Below are 14,704 nucleotides of genomic sequence, written 5' to 3' on the forward strand. Positions count from 1 at the left end.
GTATAACTGAATGTCTATGTAAATTAAGCCAATGTACAGAAAGAGCATTTAATAAAACCATTCTGACAAAAATAATAAGTGATTAAAGGTGACATGATGGTGTAGTACTGGACAAAATGCACTCACATTTAGCATAATGCAAAGTGAAGACACTATGCCAATGAAACAAAAACAAAATTTCCATCCAAAATCTCTCAACATAAAACAAACAACTAGGTAATCATATTTTCACACAGAAAGTGTTATGAATCAAACAGTTTTATGTCCAACACAGTAATATTCATATTAGAAAAACAGACTCCAAAACTAAACTTAGAAAATCTCTCTGGTCTACTTTCTTTCAGCTTCAAGCTGCTAATTACCTGGTGTGATGTGATGCATAATTAAATAAAGCAATTAACTCTTCATTATCATTCAGATCTTTAAAGCCTACCCATCTTTGCTAGCCAAGGTTCCAATATGATAACCCTATCTACATCTTGGCATACTGAGCAGATATTTCTGTGCTTCGAGTCTATGAAAATTTCACTGGATGCAGCAGCAAGCCAGCACATCCAATCAAAATTAAGTTGTTCAAATTCTAACACTGTTCCAACAGGATTGAGAAAACAGAGCAAACAACTTGAATGGACTGATAAAAATAAACAATTTTCCAGTGCTGGTCCATATTTGCACAAATACATTTCACTCAAATACACCTTTAATGGCTTCCCTCTGTTACATAGTCACACTTTCAATGTCAAACTTCCAAAGTATCCTTTTTAGGTTGATTGCCTCCACCATTTTCAGCCAATGTACAATGCACCACTGTTATATGCAATTGGTTAGTTGGCCCATTACACACTAAGGAAGACAACTCGCAAAATCCAACAGCTGTCGCTAGGACAAAGCACCAATATATCTATTCGATCCACCATTGTGTAGATAGGGTTATCATATCGGAACCTTGGCTAACGAAAATGAAGCTAACCATATACACTCACTTATAAGACAAGTCCAACTGCAAACTACACAGACCCAGATTTGACATCGCATAATGCACCAGAAGATCTGGATCTATGCAGTTTGTTTGGACTAATCATTAGAAAGAAAAAAAACATAGACCCTGATCTGCCAGCACATTATACAATAGCAGATCAGGGTCTATGTTGTTTCAATAGGACAAGATTTATAAATGTGTATATACAGTATTTAACTCCAACAAATCCCACCTAGTCAGCTTGTTGGATTGGGTTGCTGAACAGAATGGTGTCTATTCATGTTTGATTACTGATGTGAAAACACATGTATTAATAGTTCCACTACGTCAACACCTCCTTTATCATTACCTATAACACTAAATTGGTCTCAGATTAATGCTTGGCATGAGTGTAATGAGTTCCATCAAACTGTTTAGCTTGTGGAACCACACAGTAACAAGATCTGACAAATGAGAATAAAATAAAGAGATTTTACAGTAACTCTGAGCTTTAGTGACTCATCAATTATTCAAAGGCTTTAACTCAAATTTGAAAGTTTATATACCTTTATTTAAAGTAATAACAATTTTTTTGTGCAATTAGGAAAGAAAGTTCTTGTACAAGTAAGCACAACTTAGAATTAATACAGCTGAACTATTAAGTAACATTATTTCAACCACCCATAATATTCTCTCTACTCTAAAACACACTATTCCTCTTAAGAAATCAAACTCTCAATGACATTGCCTTTCCAGCATCATGAAATTAACAGGTTTAATCAATTACAACTTACCGCTCGACTAGAACTGTCTTCCTCTTTTCTGACTTCTGCATGAGTCATAATCAAAAACAAAGCTCTTTTCATAATGTTCTCATCTCTTCCCACCAACTCTCCACAGTTAATCAACACACAGTTTAATAGATAGAAACAGAAAGTGAAAGTAGGCACAGGAAGTGCTCTTTTTTCTATTTCCCCCTCAGCTGATGGTATCACTGTTTTTGTGTACAGTAAGTTCACAGCACGAATTGTTTGCTGCATCTGTGGCTCTTCACTCCATCCTGGGTACAGTGCACATGCTGGTTGAAGAAGTCGTAGTGTCGCATGACTGACTAGATTACCTGCATTCAGAAGAGTGAAAGGATCCATTAACAGTCTGATCTCCTAATTCTAATAAAAGATTTTAAGACCAGACAAGAAATGTGCCCTTTGAACATGGATGCCACACATTTCCTAAGACTTACTTAAATGAAAGTTTTGGCCAACGTGTCATGGATGTGCAAACAAGTGGTCAAATTTGACCAAAATGTCATGGATGTGCAGACATGTCAAATTTGACCAAGGTGTGATGAATGTGAAGATATGGTGAAATTAGACCAAGGTGTGATGGATGTATGGACACATGGTCAAATTTGACCAAGCTGTAATGGGTGTGCAGACATGTGGTCAAGCATGACCAAGGTGTGAGTGATATGCAGACATCAGGTAACATGGAAGGATGAACAGACAATGGTAACTACATGCTCTACCATTGTCATGATATATAAATGCATACAAATTGGGAACAATTTACCAAAATTCCTTCAAAATCTTGTCTGGCAATCCAGCTGGTTTAAACTTATATTTTGTTCCATGAATATGGTCTAAACTATGATGTAGAATAAAACCACTATATTTCCTAAGAAATTAAAATACTGACAATTTCTCACACTTAATCCTTGACAACCTTCATTGGTGATAAATGTAATGTGTTAATTCATGATGTAAGCATGTATCACAATTTTTAAAATTCAAGGATAAAATAGGCACCATACCTGACTGAAATCACATTACTCTCATTGTGTTTACAGTAAACTTTGTTACTGAATCATTCATCAAATTTTTAAACTGATGAAACAGAACAAATGATAGATGATATTTTCTAAATTGGGTAAGATTTCAGTGCTTTTGTTGGTGAGAGAAACTTTGGATTTGTGGAAAATTTAGACTTTAAGTTAAAGCTGCCTGAAGGTTTTCCCACCCATCTGCCGTGGTGGTCTAGCCACCTCAGATTCTAATAGATTTTGTTATCCTTGTAACTCATTAGAGCAAAAGATCTGAGTTGATGTATTAACTGAACTGACTGGGTTTCACTAGTGTAAGGTTTATATATCCCTTTAAAAATTCTGATTCAGTGCATCTATGAATATTGACGCAACGATATCAGAGGGAGAAAAAAACAAAATACCATGATGTGCAATATGAATTAAACATCTCATCAACCATGTCAGATTAAATGGGTTATGAAATAAACTGTTCAATACTATATGTTTATATTTCTGTTTAATTTCTCTTTACATGTCTGCACTGTTACCTTCAATTTCAATTAAACTTTCATTGACACCTTCTTGCCCTTGTCCCTTAGGTTCCTGTTTGCATCCAAATCCATTGTAAAGTAAATTCACGTGGAATAACAATATTCCTGACACCTCAATCCAAATAATCAAGATGAGATGCATACCCAATGATATGGAAAATAATTAAGTAGATCTGTCCATCATTTCAAAAAAAGTATCAATCCAATATTTATGATATCTTTTTCTTCCAAATAAGAGAATTTATTTTATGCTAAAACATCAATTTTCCGAGAGAAATATTTTGATAATCCACTTGAGCCGAATGCCTGAAATATTTTTTCAATGCTGTCATGAGACTTTGATAACATTAAGACCAAGAAATTTAGCAATGTTTAGATGCTTGATTTGTCTAGTGGTACAGTGTGACCCCACTATGGCGCGCTCCGTTATAACGCAAATTCGGATATAACGCGGTCGTGGCGTGGCTCCCAAAATTTCATATACATGTATTTTTCTTGTACACAAACAAAATTCTTAAAAAGTATGAAAAAAAAAGTAAAAAGTTGCTCATCATTTTGGGGAAGAGATTGTGTATGAATAATACAAGACGATCGTGGATTGGCTCCTGAAATTTTATATGTATTTTTCTCATACATAAAAAAGTATTTTTCTCGTACACGAAAAAGTATTTTTTTTTCTTCTTAAAAGTAAGAAGAAGAAAAAATGCATAAAAAGTTTATTCTGGGATCGCATAGGTCTTCACCAATGTCGCAAACTTGGATTGTTTTTCCTTATTGGCTGCAAAACATACCATGTGACATTTTTTTTATTTGTTGGCGACATTGTTGGCTGTTTAAACTTTTATACACAGCCATTGGTTTGGAGTGCAGAAATTTAGAGGCCCCATGAAAGGAAGCCACAAACTGGATATAACATGCACTGAAATTTATCTATTGTTACATAAACAAATTCTTTGTCCATACTGACAAACCATCTAAACAGTGCATTGTTATATCATAATCCGCTTATCCTGACATCTAGCTTGAGTTCTTATGTTGTAAAATATCCGCATTTTTTGTTGTTGACATTTCTACTAGCAGAACTCAACCGGACAAGGCATTGTCTCGTAATCTATCATCGGATTTTCGGCCGCTCGTTATTAATTAATATATTTACAAAGACTGACATTTGTATGTGGATGGTAAGTAAAATTCCTCTTCGTTTCACTCAGAATTAAATCCTTCAGAACGCTCATGTTTTCTGTGATAATCCCTGTCATCAAAACACCTGCGTCTCTATCATCCATTGACACTTATTTTCAGACGCATGCATGGAAGGCAGCATCACGCTGCTACCACAAATGTAAAAAAAAAAGAATACATCTTACTTATTGGTTTATTCAGTAGGCAAGGAAGGACAGTAACTAGAATAGTCTGAATCACGGCCAATTCCTTTTTAAAAATGTACCCGGATAAAATAGTTTGCTGACATTTCAAAGGAAACAGATTACCTTTGAAGCAATGACTGTTATGAAAACGTACTCAGCAAATGGAAAAAATACCAGCCTCAACCATGCAATACAATTATTTGATGTTGCCACCACAATAAGAAATTGGCATTCATTTGGTTCTCCAAAGCTGTCCTTTAGGGGTGACTTCAATAGCGCATGCACCCTTCATCAAAGTAAGCTGACTACACTCTTTCAATAACAGCAACAAACATTTCTTCAAAGGAAGTCAGTACCAAACTTAAATAAAAGTGATGGAATCTGATGGATTTTTGCATTTTCCAATGTGACTGGAACACGTTAACTGTGCTGTGAAAGTTTCCTTTTTGTAAGGAAAACGTTTATGCCAATGGCGGCTTAAAATGCAAACTTTTACCGACTTGTAACATACTTTAAAGTAAATGTGCTTTGTCATTCATTACATGATTGTGCTATATTTTTCCACTGAATTCAGACCAATATGACCAGTTACAAAATTAATGAATATTTTCAAGCTGTGTGTGCATATTTTCGATGGAATCACTAGTACTGTGGATTCAATGTATATGATGAGGTTCGCAGATGAGTACACGGTGTTGATACTCTATTCATGCTATACATTAGACATTTATATATAAACAGGATTCATGTATATGTACCAATTCATGGTTCTCTAAATAAAGTAAACTATTATATTATGTCTTCTCTGTTTTCAGTACAGGTGTATTTCTCATTTAATATGCATCAATTCAAGATGGTAACTGTGCCGACGAAGCACGTATTTTACCGCCTGCATTTATTACCCACACACACCCACAACTTTTTTTTGGGGGGGTACATTTTCTTCAGCTAACTGACTTGGTTGCATATACCACAGTTTGGTATATAATGCAGTCGGGTTTTATGGCTCCAAACTACCGCGTTATAGCAGGGTCACACTGTAAGTATAGCCTATTCCAATTTTTTAATGTCTTGTATTACTATGAATTGCAATGGAGAATCATGTTACTACTGACGCTTTCTGTGTTAACACAAAATATGACTGAATATAAAATAGTAAAGTCCTGACATTATCACGCAGTAAGAAATCTGCTACTTCAATCACACAAATCGCTAGCCATTATGTTTAAGCATAAACTAAAAAAATTTGCTGTGAATAATAGATATATTTCAGCTCATGTGTGAAAGGACTCATGTAGTTTCACCCACTCAATGCAATATATCCATTATTCACTCATTTCAAGCAAACATCTTCTATATAAATTTAAGAGTTCACTCAATCTTCCAACCTCTCTTATCATTTATTTGACAAATATGACAATCAGCCAGGAAACATGAAAATTTAATAACCCTAGAAATATTACAATTTATTTACCTAATGCTGAATCGGAGAAAGACGTGATTCCCAATTTCAAAAAGACCTCTTTGACTCTTGGTGCAGCAAGAGGTGATTTGAGTAATGGCACAAGGAGTCGACAGAGCTCGGTCATGTGATCTCCCATGCCCGAAGGATTCGCTTTAATGGCAGACTGGAGAAGCTGGCACCCACAGCGCAGACACGAGTCAAGCTAGAATTGAATAAACAGACATATTTGTGAAATGAAGCCCACATTTTAATGAGTTGCACAACTAATATTAACAGATCCCAACAGAATTACTCATTTAGCCATTGAAATTAAATTTTACGATGAAATACCAGAGTAATAATGAGCTTTAGCCATTGATAACATAGCAAAATAGTAACCCAATCAAATTATTCTTCCTAGGACTCCAAAAACCAGTTTTGGTTAGCGAAACATGTTTTTCTCAATAATAATTAGCCAATCATACTTTGCAAAATGTACACCTGCAATGTTCCAAATTCACCCACCATCACCAAGCTAAAAAAAATGTTAGCCATGTCTTCTGTCTTATATTTGCAACAGAAGTGCTTTGGTGGTGCTCTATCCATATTATGTATGTCAGAGAGAATGACAGGTTTAATGTGAAGATGTCTGCATTTGTAATGTGCAGAATAGAGAGAATGTTGGCATACCTTTATGTTACTTAAATTTCTCAGGATATTGTGCTAGTGGAAATGGTACATGAGCTAAGCACAAAGCTCTAGGTGCTCAAAACATCAGCCTAAATGAGACCCTAAGAATGATGAGCAGAAGTTGTAACTGGTGATTAATGGAATCTGGGTACCAATCCCTACATGCAAGGGGAGACCACTCTCATCTAACCTCCGCTTTTGCAAGCAGACAAGTTTAAAGCACTTCTGTTGCTCAAACAAGCCAAATGACACAACTAATGTCTTTCTAGCTTGGGAGGGTTGAATTTACAAGGTAGCAGATGTACTCCCAACATATCATGATTGGATAAAGTATCTGAAGAAGATGTATGCAAGCAAAACATTTCATAAATCAGTTAAAAACACTTCTTCAAGTAATATTATGGATAGGACAAGTTCCCAGAAGAAAATTTGTGTAAGTTTCAATAAATAGCAGTGTATGCTTAACTGTATTAACTTGAGATAATATCAATGACTGTATTAACTTGAGATAATATCAATGACTGTATTAACTTGAGATAATATCAATGACTGTATTAACTTGAGATAATATCAATGACTGTATTAACTTGAGATATTATCAATGGCTGTTTTAACTTGAGATATTATCAACGGCAGCATTGCTCTCTACAATTAGCTCTGATGTGCTTTACACGGAGGAAATTACTGTGGTAAGTCAAAATTAGGGAAGAATGGACATTCAGGGTACATGACTTTTGACAATGTGGAACGTTTGTGAAGTCCAATCTTTTTACAGACTCAATAAATATAAGCAACACTACATGTAAAGATATGATCATGCTTGAGAATTAATATAACTCCATCCAAAATGAAGTTGCCAAAAATTGATCTATAAAAGATACATCTAGGTCTATCCTGCAATGCTTACATTAAAACTGACTCAAAATACACTGAATGGTTCTTGACCTATGTTGATTGCAAGCAAAATCACATGTAAAGATAAAAGTTTGACAAGGTCCATAACTCCATCTAAAATAGTGTAAACCAGATAAAACCCACACATAAGACTTATCTAGGCCTATGAGACAATCGTCTTACCAAAAACGATGAGAATATGTTGAATAATTCTTCAGCTACAATCAACATTTCAAGGTTCCATGTCAAGACAAGGGCAGCAACTCTTGAATAACTCATGAGCTACAATCAACATTACAAGTTTCCATATTAAGAACGGGCACAACTCTGTAATGGACAGTAAAAGTCTAAACATGCAAGTCTGTGAGACACTGTTATTACCAAGCTGCATCAGAATAAAATGAATGGTTCTTGAGTTATGTCAGTTAGAGGCAAATTCCAAGTGAAGATATCAAGTGTCACAGAAAAACCATCCAAAATGGAGCTGATGAAACAAAAAACAAAAGGAACAGCTAGATCTATCACACAACATACACACTAAATTTCATTAGAATATGCCAAATGGCTCCTAAGCAACGCTAAGCCTGGTTACAGGAATCTGCTATTGTGGAGGATTTTATACTGATGGAGAATGGGCCTTAACTCTAGTAAGACTGGACCTGAAAAGACTTGAACAGGTGTATCTACATGTAACAGAAAATTCACAATACAAAATGGCAACTAATTATGCATAAGAACTGCAGGGCTTTGATGCTTACAATACTAGTGAAAAGATGTGTGTGATGTGTGATGTGATTTTGATTTTTTACGTAGCTTTAACAATTTTTCAGTCATATCGCTACGATGTCTGCTATGTGGCAGTTTATAGTGATGTCTAGCACTGGGGCATCATGCCACAGACATGTAGCATGATATCCCACCCAGTCACATTATCATGACACCAGGCCGACCAATCCTAACACTAACCTCTTAATGCTGAACGCCAAGCGAGGCAGCTGTTAGTACCATTTTTGTAAGTCTCTGGTATGACTCGGTCGGGGATCGAACCCACGACCTCCCGCATCCGAGGCGGACAGATGGGAAGACAGACAGATGTATGAAGAATATAACTACTATAGGGTACCTGCATGTTGATTGAGGGGTCTATTTATGTAATTTTACTGTTATATGTTTTTAACAAGTTTGAAATCTTGTAGCTTTTAATTATTTCCTGATCATAAAGACTAAGCCCTCAAAATATTTCTGATACTATGCAACAAAAAAAATATGTACCTTTCGAAGCCTATCTCTTATCTCCTTCTCTTTCTGAAGTTGGGCCTGAACCTGCTCCTCCTGTTTCTTGGTCAGTTTAGGGGCTTCCTGAGCTGGTTTCCCCTTCTTCTGCTCCAGCTCCTATTATGCAACAATTTTCAATTTAAATTTAATATATTTTGTGAAGCAACATGAAATAATGATAGGAAATATGGTCTTAGCAAGTTTGACACCCACCCTACAAACTATACATATGCCAAACTCTACAGTAGGGCTGTCAAAAACCATGGAAAACTTCACCCGGGTACCCGTTGCACCGTTTAACGGGTAACCGGGTACCCGTTAGAACATAAAAAACATGTACAACCCTAGTTACCCCACTATCAAGTTTTCAAAAAACCTGGATTGTTGTAGGGTGATGAAACAAACGATTTTTAAAAATCATTTTGCACATTGTTTACCACACTTTATTCACTATTTTGCATTCTCTTTTTTGCATTTTACCAATTTGTACTTTCGCATTTTCACATTCGCACTTTACCCACACCCAATGGGAGATGCTGATAGTCAGTCAACGGAGATAATTTGTTTTCCTGTTGTACTTCAAATTGCCTATTATAAATTGTGCTATAATATTTTGTTTGATTTGTAAATAATAATGAATTAATTTTACAATTTCATTTCACTTATTAATAAACTTCCACAACATGTTTTGTTATTTATTACTCACAGCAAATGGCGGTGAAAGTCAACTTCCAGTTGAGAACTTTAATACTAAAGGAGATTTACACTTAAGTAAGTAAGCAAAACATTACAATATTAAAATTTCAAACTAGAATAAAATAACATTTTTTGAATGTTTTTATGAACTAAAAACTAAAAATTGAATGAACTAAGAAAGAATTTATCAAAGCTAAATAATACCAGTCTGTCCTAGTGTACAAGTACATGATCATTGTTCCCCACAAAATTTCCGGTTTCTGCTATATAAAAAAAAAAACATCAACCATATCTGGTGACAGCAATGCACGTTTCCTCTTTATGTGTCCTGCCCTCATAAAAGCACTTTCAGATGGAACTGATGTTGCAGGAATACAGAGATTTTTTTCTCACAAGGGCAGCCAGACTAGGATATCATGTTGTATATCTCGCCAATACTGAAGAATGCCAACATTAACATGAATTGACGTCACTGACACATAACATATGATATTTTGATAGTGTTGTCGACAAATTATTTTTGTGAACGGGTGCTCGTCATTAATTTTCAATGCTTGGGTTTTTCACTACAGTCGGGTACCCGGTTGACAGCCCTACTCTACGGATGTGTAACAGAAATGTCATCTTTAAAAAATCAGAGTCTGAATAAAAATAGAATCAGTGCTGTACCTCAGCATGAGATAATGGATTTCCCACAATTTTTGGTCCAATAACCCCACCCCCTCCTAGATTGTTATTCCTCGGTGCACTTTTCAAAAGGGAATATTCTAAAAATCCTAATTTTTTTCTCTGCACATTTGTTCACATCTATGTTTGCTCTTGACAATGGCCAAAGTTACAATAAACTTTAAAATGGTTTTAAAACCAGCACTTTTGTCAATCAAAACATTGAAAATTCATACCAGTCTGCTGATCTGCAATGCAAAGGACTGATGGCTGCAAGTGCAACTTATTTTGAAGGTTGAATTAATGGCAAAGGGAATTAATTTCTGAGGTACTTAACTTGCAGAAATGTATAATTTGACACTTGTTCAAAAAAATATAATTAGTTTGAAAAGAAAATTATTTCAGAAACTTGGAAATTATGATAACAAATGAAGGAGATAATGAATGAAAAGTTAAATATGAGCAAGATCCAAAATGGAATAATTCCACTGTCAGAATAAGTCCACTGTCAGAATGGAATAATTCCACTATCAGAATGGAATAATTCCACTGTCAGAATGGAATAATTCAAGTCAGAATGGAATAATTCCACTATCAGAATGGAATAATTCCACCGTCAGAATGGAATAATTCCTCTATCAGAATGGAATAATTCCACTGTCAGAATGGAATAATTCCACTGTGCAGCTCCTTTCAGGTGAACCAGATATTTAAATGCTTTTATAGGTTACCCAAGTAATATATGAAACATATAGTAACAGCAATGTAGGTGTCCAAAGAAAAGAAAATAGTACAGTGCGGACAATTGTGGCAAAATTTTAAGTGCACATTAAATTATCTAATTTACCACTGCTACTGTATATACTCACCTACAATTCAAGTCTAACTGCAAACAACAACGACCCTGCTCTGCCATCTATAAAATGTCAGTAGATCAGGGTCTGTTTTATTAGTTCAACACACGGCAGAATAACAAACTGATGAGAACCACATCTGCTGGTGTATTATAAAACAGCAGATCTGGGTCTGCCGTTTGCAGTGGGACTTTTCTTTCAAAATCTTCCTCTAACAATTGCTTTTGTGATACAAGTTGTTGGGGCACTTGCTTTTAGAGACCACTCACATCTCATCTCTGTTCATATCTGTTTGAGTCTTGGCTCCATCAATTTGGTTATATGAGAAAGCTCATCTTCTTCCACCAAAATATAATGGCCACCATGCATCCTGTGCTAAAATGGCATTAACCCCCCCGCCCCCACAGATCACAAATCATCACAAGTGTTTAGGTATGCTTTCACTCAGCAATTATCACATACAACAAGTCTTTCAGTAATTTTAATAAACCAGTCTTCAAGTTGTGGTTTGTCTACACAAAGAATGGTCAGCATCTCTATAATCACTGTTGTGCCCATAAAGAATTCACTTTGCTTAACTTGTTAAAGTCAACCCAATTTTAAATGGAGAACAGCATCTACTGCAGAAAGACTTGGTTTATTTACTGAAATCCAAACCAAAGGAATCATGCATTTTTATCTCATACAATGGAAACCAGGCCCTGCCTGCGGGGAAAGTCTCAACCTGAACACATACACAATCATGCAATGTTTATCTCATGCAGGTCCTGCCTGCAGGGAAATTTTCAACCAGAGCAAATACTCAACTCAAACATTTAAAATTCTCTAGAATTAATTCTATATACCTAATTACTTGGTCGTTATGCAAGTGTGTCTGCTACACATGAGCGCATATAACACCGACTGAGTAACATCATTTTTTTGGTGATGTGTAATTAGTCGTAAGGGAATATGGGCTTGTGTGTGCAGGCAAGGCAATGGGTGCAATTTACCTGTGGACCTGGGTTCGAATCTCCATAGAGTATGAAATTATAAAGTCTCTAACCTGTATGATAGTATTATTTGTATTAAAATAATAATTCTGCCTACTATTATCAAGCATTCTTCTATAGGAATCCAGAGATAGCACTTCCCGTTCTCTCTGGTGTCTATTTATAATTCTCTCCCTCTCTATATATATATTTATATAAATATACATACACACACACACCTCCCTTGATAACTTGCGTACAATGAGATCCAAAAACACAGACCGCACTATAAGCAAGGGCACGAGTTACTGCAGGGTTGGGGCACTGGGGTGGGAACTGGGCTGTTTAACGAGTAAATCCTCGTTATATAATCACCTCAAGAATAACTGTTAGTAAAGCGCTTTTAATCTGACAGTTAATGATTATTCTGTATAAATTACATTTATTTTCAAAAATCCAACATCTGAAACTGGTTTCAACAACCAGCATGGGTATGCAAAAACATTTGTGTATTACATCAATGCAGTTTGCTTTGTTGATTAGTCTGGTTCCTGGAATTGTATGTAATAGTATTGTGCAAAACAAGGTATCTACGAGTAAGGGAACCAGACTAACAAGATTCCTTTTTTATCAAAAAAATGCAACATCTATTCTGTGAGACTATTATCTACATTAAAACTCCATCTTTGTATTGTTCTATTAGTAAAATAGTGAAGCCATGATTTCAAGTAATAGTGAAACTTCTTATCATTCTTGATGATATCTCTATGTGTGAATTGAGGAATAATCTTAAACTTGTTTTCCTTACAATACAATGGTCCAAATCTGTTTAACAAAGCTCTTTATTTTACAAAATATTCATTTCGCTTGGTTGCCTTGCTATATTAATCACAATTATAATTTATTAGGTTAATTTAAGGTAGTTTAATTAGATTACGTACACAATAACATTTATAACAGTGGCTGATTGATCAACTGAAACGAGTTACCCAACACATAACCGGGGCCACTTATTCTTAAGCATTTTGGATTTGTATAACTTTTAACTTATTTTTTATTCCATCTCCTTATTTTATTCAAAAGATGTAATCAACGTGATAAAAAAATGGAGGCCAGCTTTTAATTCAGTGCAACAATACAACAAATGCTCCACTAGTCGGATATCAAAACACAGTCAGCATTTAGGTTCTTAGAGAAACGCACACGGACATAGCTGTTATGGTACATTGACACATTTTATGTTTAATTACTAGAGGACACACTGCCTTAATGATGATTACACTTAAAAGGAACTAAAACTCAGAACCAGAACAACAAATGCCAAATAATAAAAATTATTTAATTGGTATTTATTTATTAAAGCAGTGTCTCTACTAGGGGTGACATTTTCATTGATCGAAGTTGCCTTGAATATTGTTAATTACTGTGTAAAATTATAAAAATTAAAAAATGATATGTCATAATGTTGATTAAAATTTCCAGATACTATCTACCATTTTCAGCGATAAAACGAGCGACATATCAAAGTTTCCATTACCAGTTGTGACCGTGATTTTCTTCAAGTTCAACAAAAAAGGATCAAATTTTTGGCATTTTCTGATTGAAAAAATGGGATCTGTGCCCAACCCTGCATTATAAGCAGTGTGTGTGTGTGTGTAATTGAATTGGTCAGTGCCCAACCCTGCATTATAAGCAGTGTGTGTGTGTGTGTGTGTTTGTGTGTGTGTTTGTGTGCATGCATGCATGCATGTATGTATATATATATGAACGATGTAGATTGTAGAAGCTTTAACAACCTTTATTAACTATACTATTGACAAGAGATATCCTGACATAGGGTGGTTGTATAGAAGGAAAGAAGAAAAAAATTCCTGCACGTCAGATGATAGAAGCAAACCATGGAAAACAATGGTACAAAATGAATTGTATAACCACTGCACTATTAATTTTCCTGCAAAAATGACTATCAATTTGCATTTTTCAGTAAAGTCTATGGGGATAAGGCCAATGTAACCTGAAACATCTAATCCTTTTAAACAGGCAATCAAAATTAAATTTTAGTTCCATATTTTGCATCAAAGGGGATTTTTCTCATGATCTGGCGGGGGGGGGGCGGGATTTGTTGGAAGGCACTTACAATGAATTATACTTGGGTGGTAGTGAAGAGTCTAATGCAAGTTTTGTATCTTGACCAATCCAATTACAATATGACTGATGGCAAACTCTTTGAAAATGATTTTCTGCATCAGTGTCCCCCCCTTCCATTTCTGCATTAGCTTTCTTAACAACAACCCCCTCCATTTCTGCAATAGCTTTCTTAACAAAGTGAGCATTCAATCATTTACATCAGAACATATTTAATCTGAATCTCTCTCCTCCCACACACATACAACACCTTACCTTCTTAAGCTCAATTTCTGCCATTTGTTCCTTGTAAGAATACAGCTTGTTCTCACGTCGAATGTTCTTATCACTAACAGCAGCAGATCTTCCCAAACTGGAAAAATATCCAAAACATGAGTCAATAAAAATGC

At 35.3% G+C, this 14,704-nt stretch overlaps 1 protein-coding gene across 1 annotated transcript in view; it reads right to left on the reverse strand.

Annotated features, from left to right (window-relative positions):
* The window catches only part of LOC149775038 (stalled ribosome sensor GCN1-like), a 218,870-nt gene that overhangs the window by 124,954 nt on the left and 79,212 nt on the right, over nucleotides 1-14,704 (reverse strand). The window contains exons 21-24 of the mRNA XM_089943740.1: nucleotides 14,571-14,667; nucleotides 8,981-9,100; nucleotides 6,155-6,347; nucleotides 1,753-2,078 (exon numbers count right to left, since the gene is read on the reverse strand). Of these exons, the coding sequence (XP_089799866.1) occupies nucleotides 1,753-2,078; nucleotides 6,155-6,347; nucleotides 8,981-9,100; nucleotides 14,571-14,667 (736 nt within the window). The remainder of the gene's footprint in view (nucleotides 1-1,752; nucleotides 2,079-6,154; nucleotides 6,348-8,980; nucleotides 9,101-14,570; nucleotides 14,668-14,704) is intronic.

The sequence above is a fragment of the Sinohyriopsis cumingii genome, chromosome 19, assembly GCF_028554795.1.
Source record: "Sinohyriopsis cumingii isolate HCF-2022 chromosome 19, ASM2855479v2, whole genome shotgun sequence".
Lineage (NCBI taxonomy): Eukaryota > Metazoa > Mollusca > Bivalvia > Unionida > Unionidae > Sinohyriopsis > Sinohyriopsis cumingii.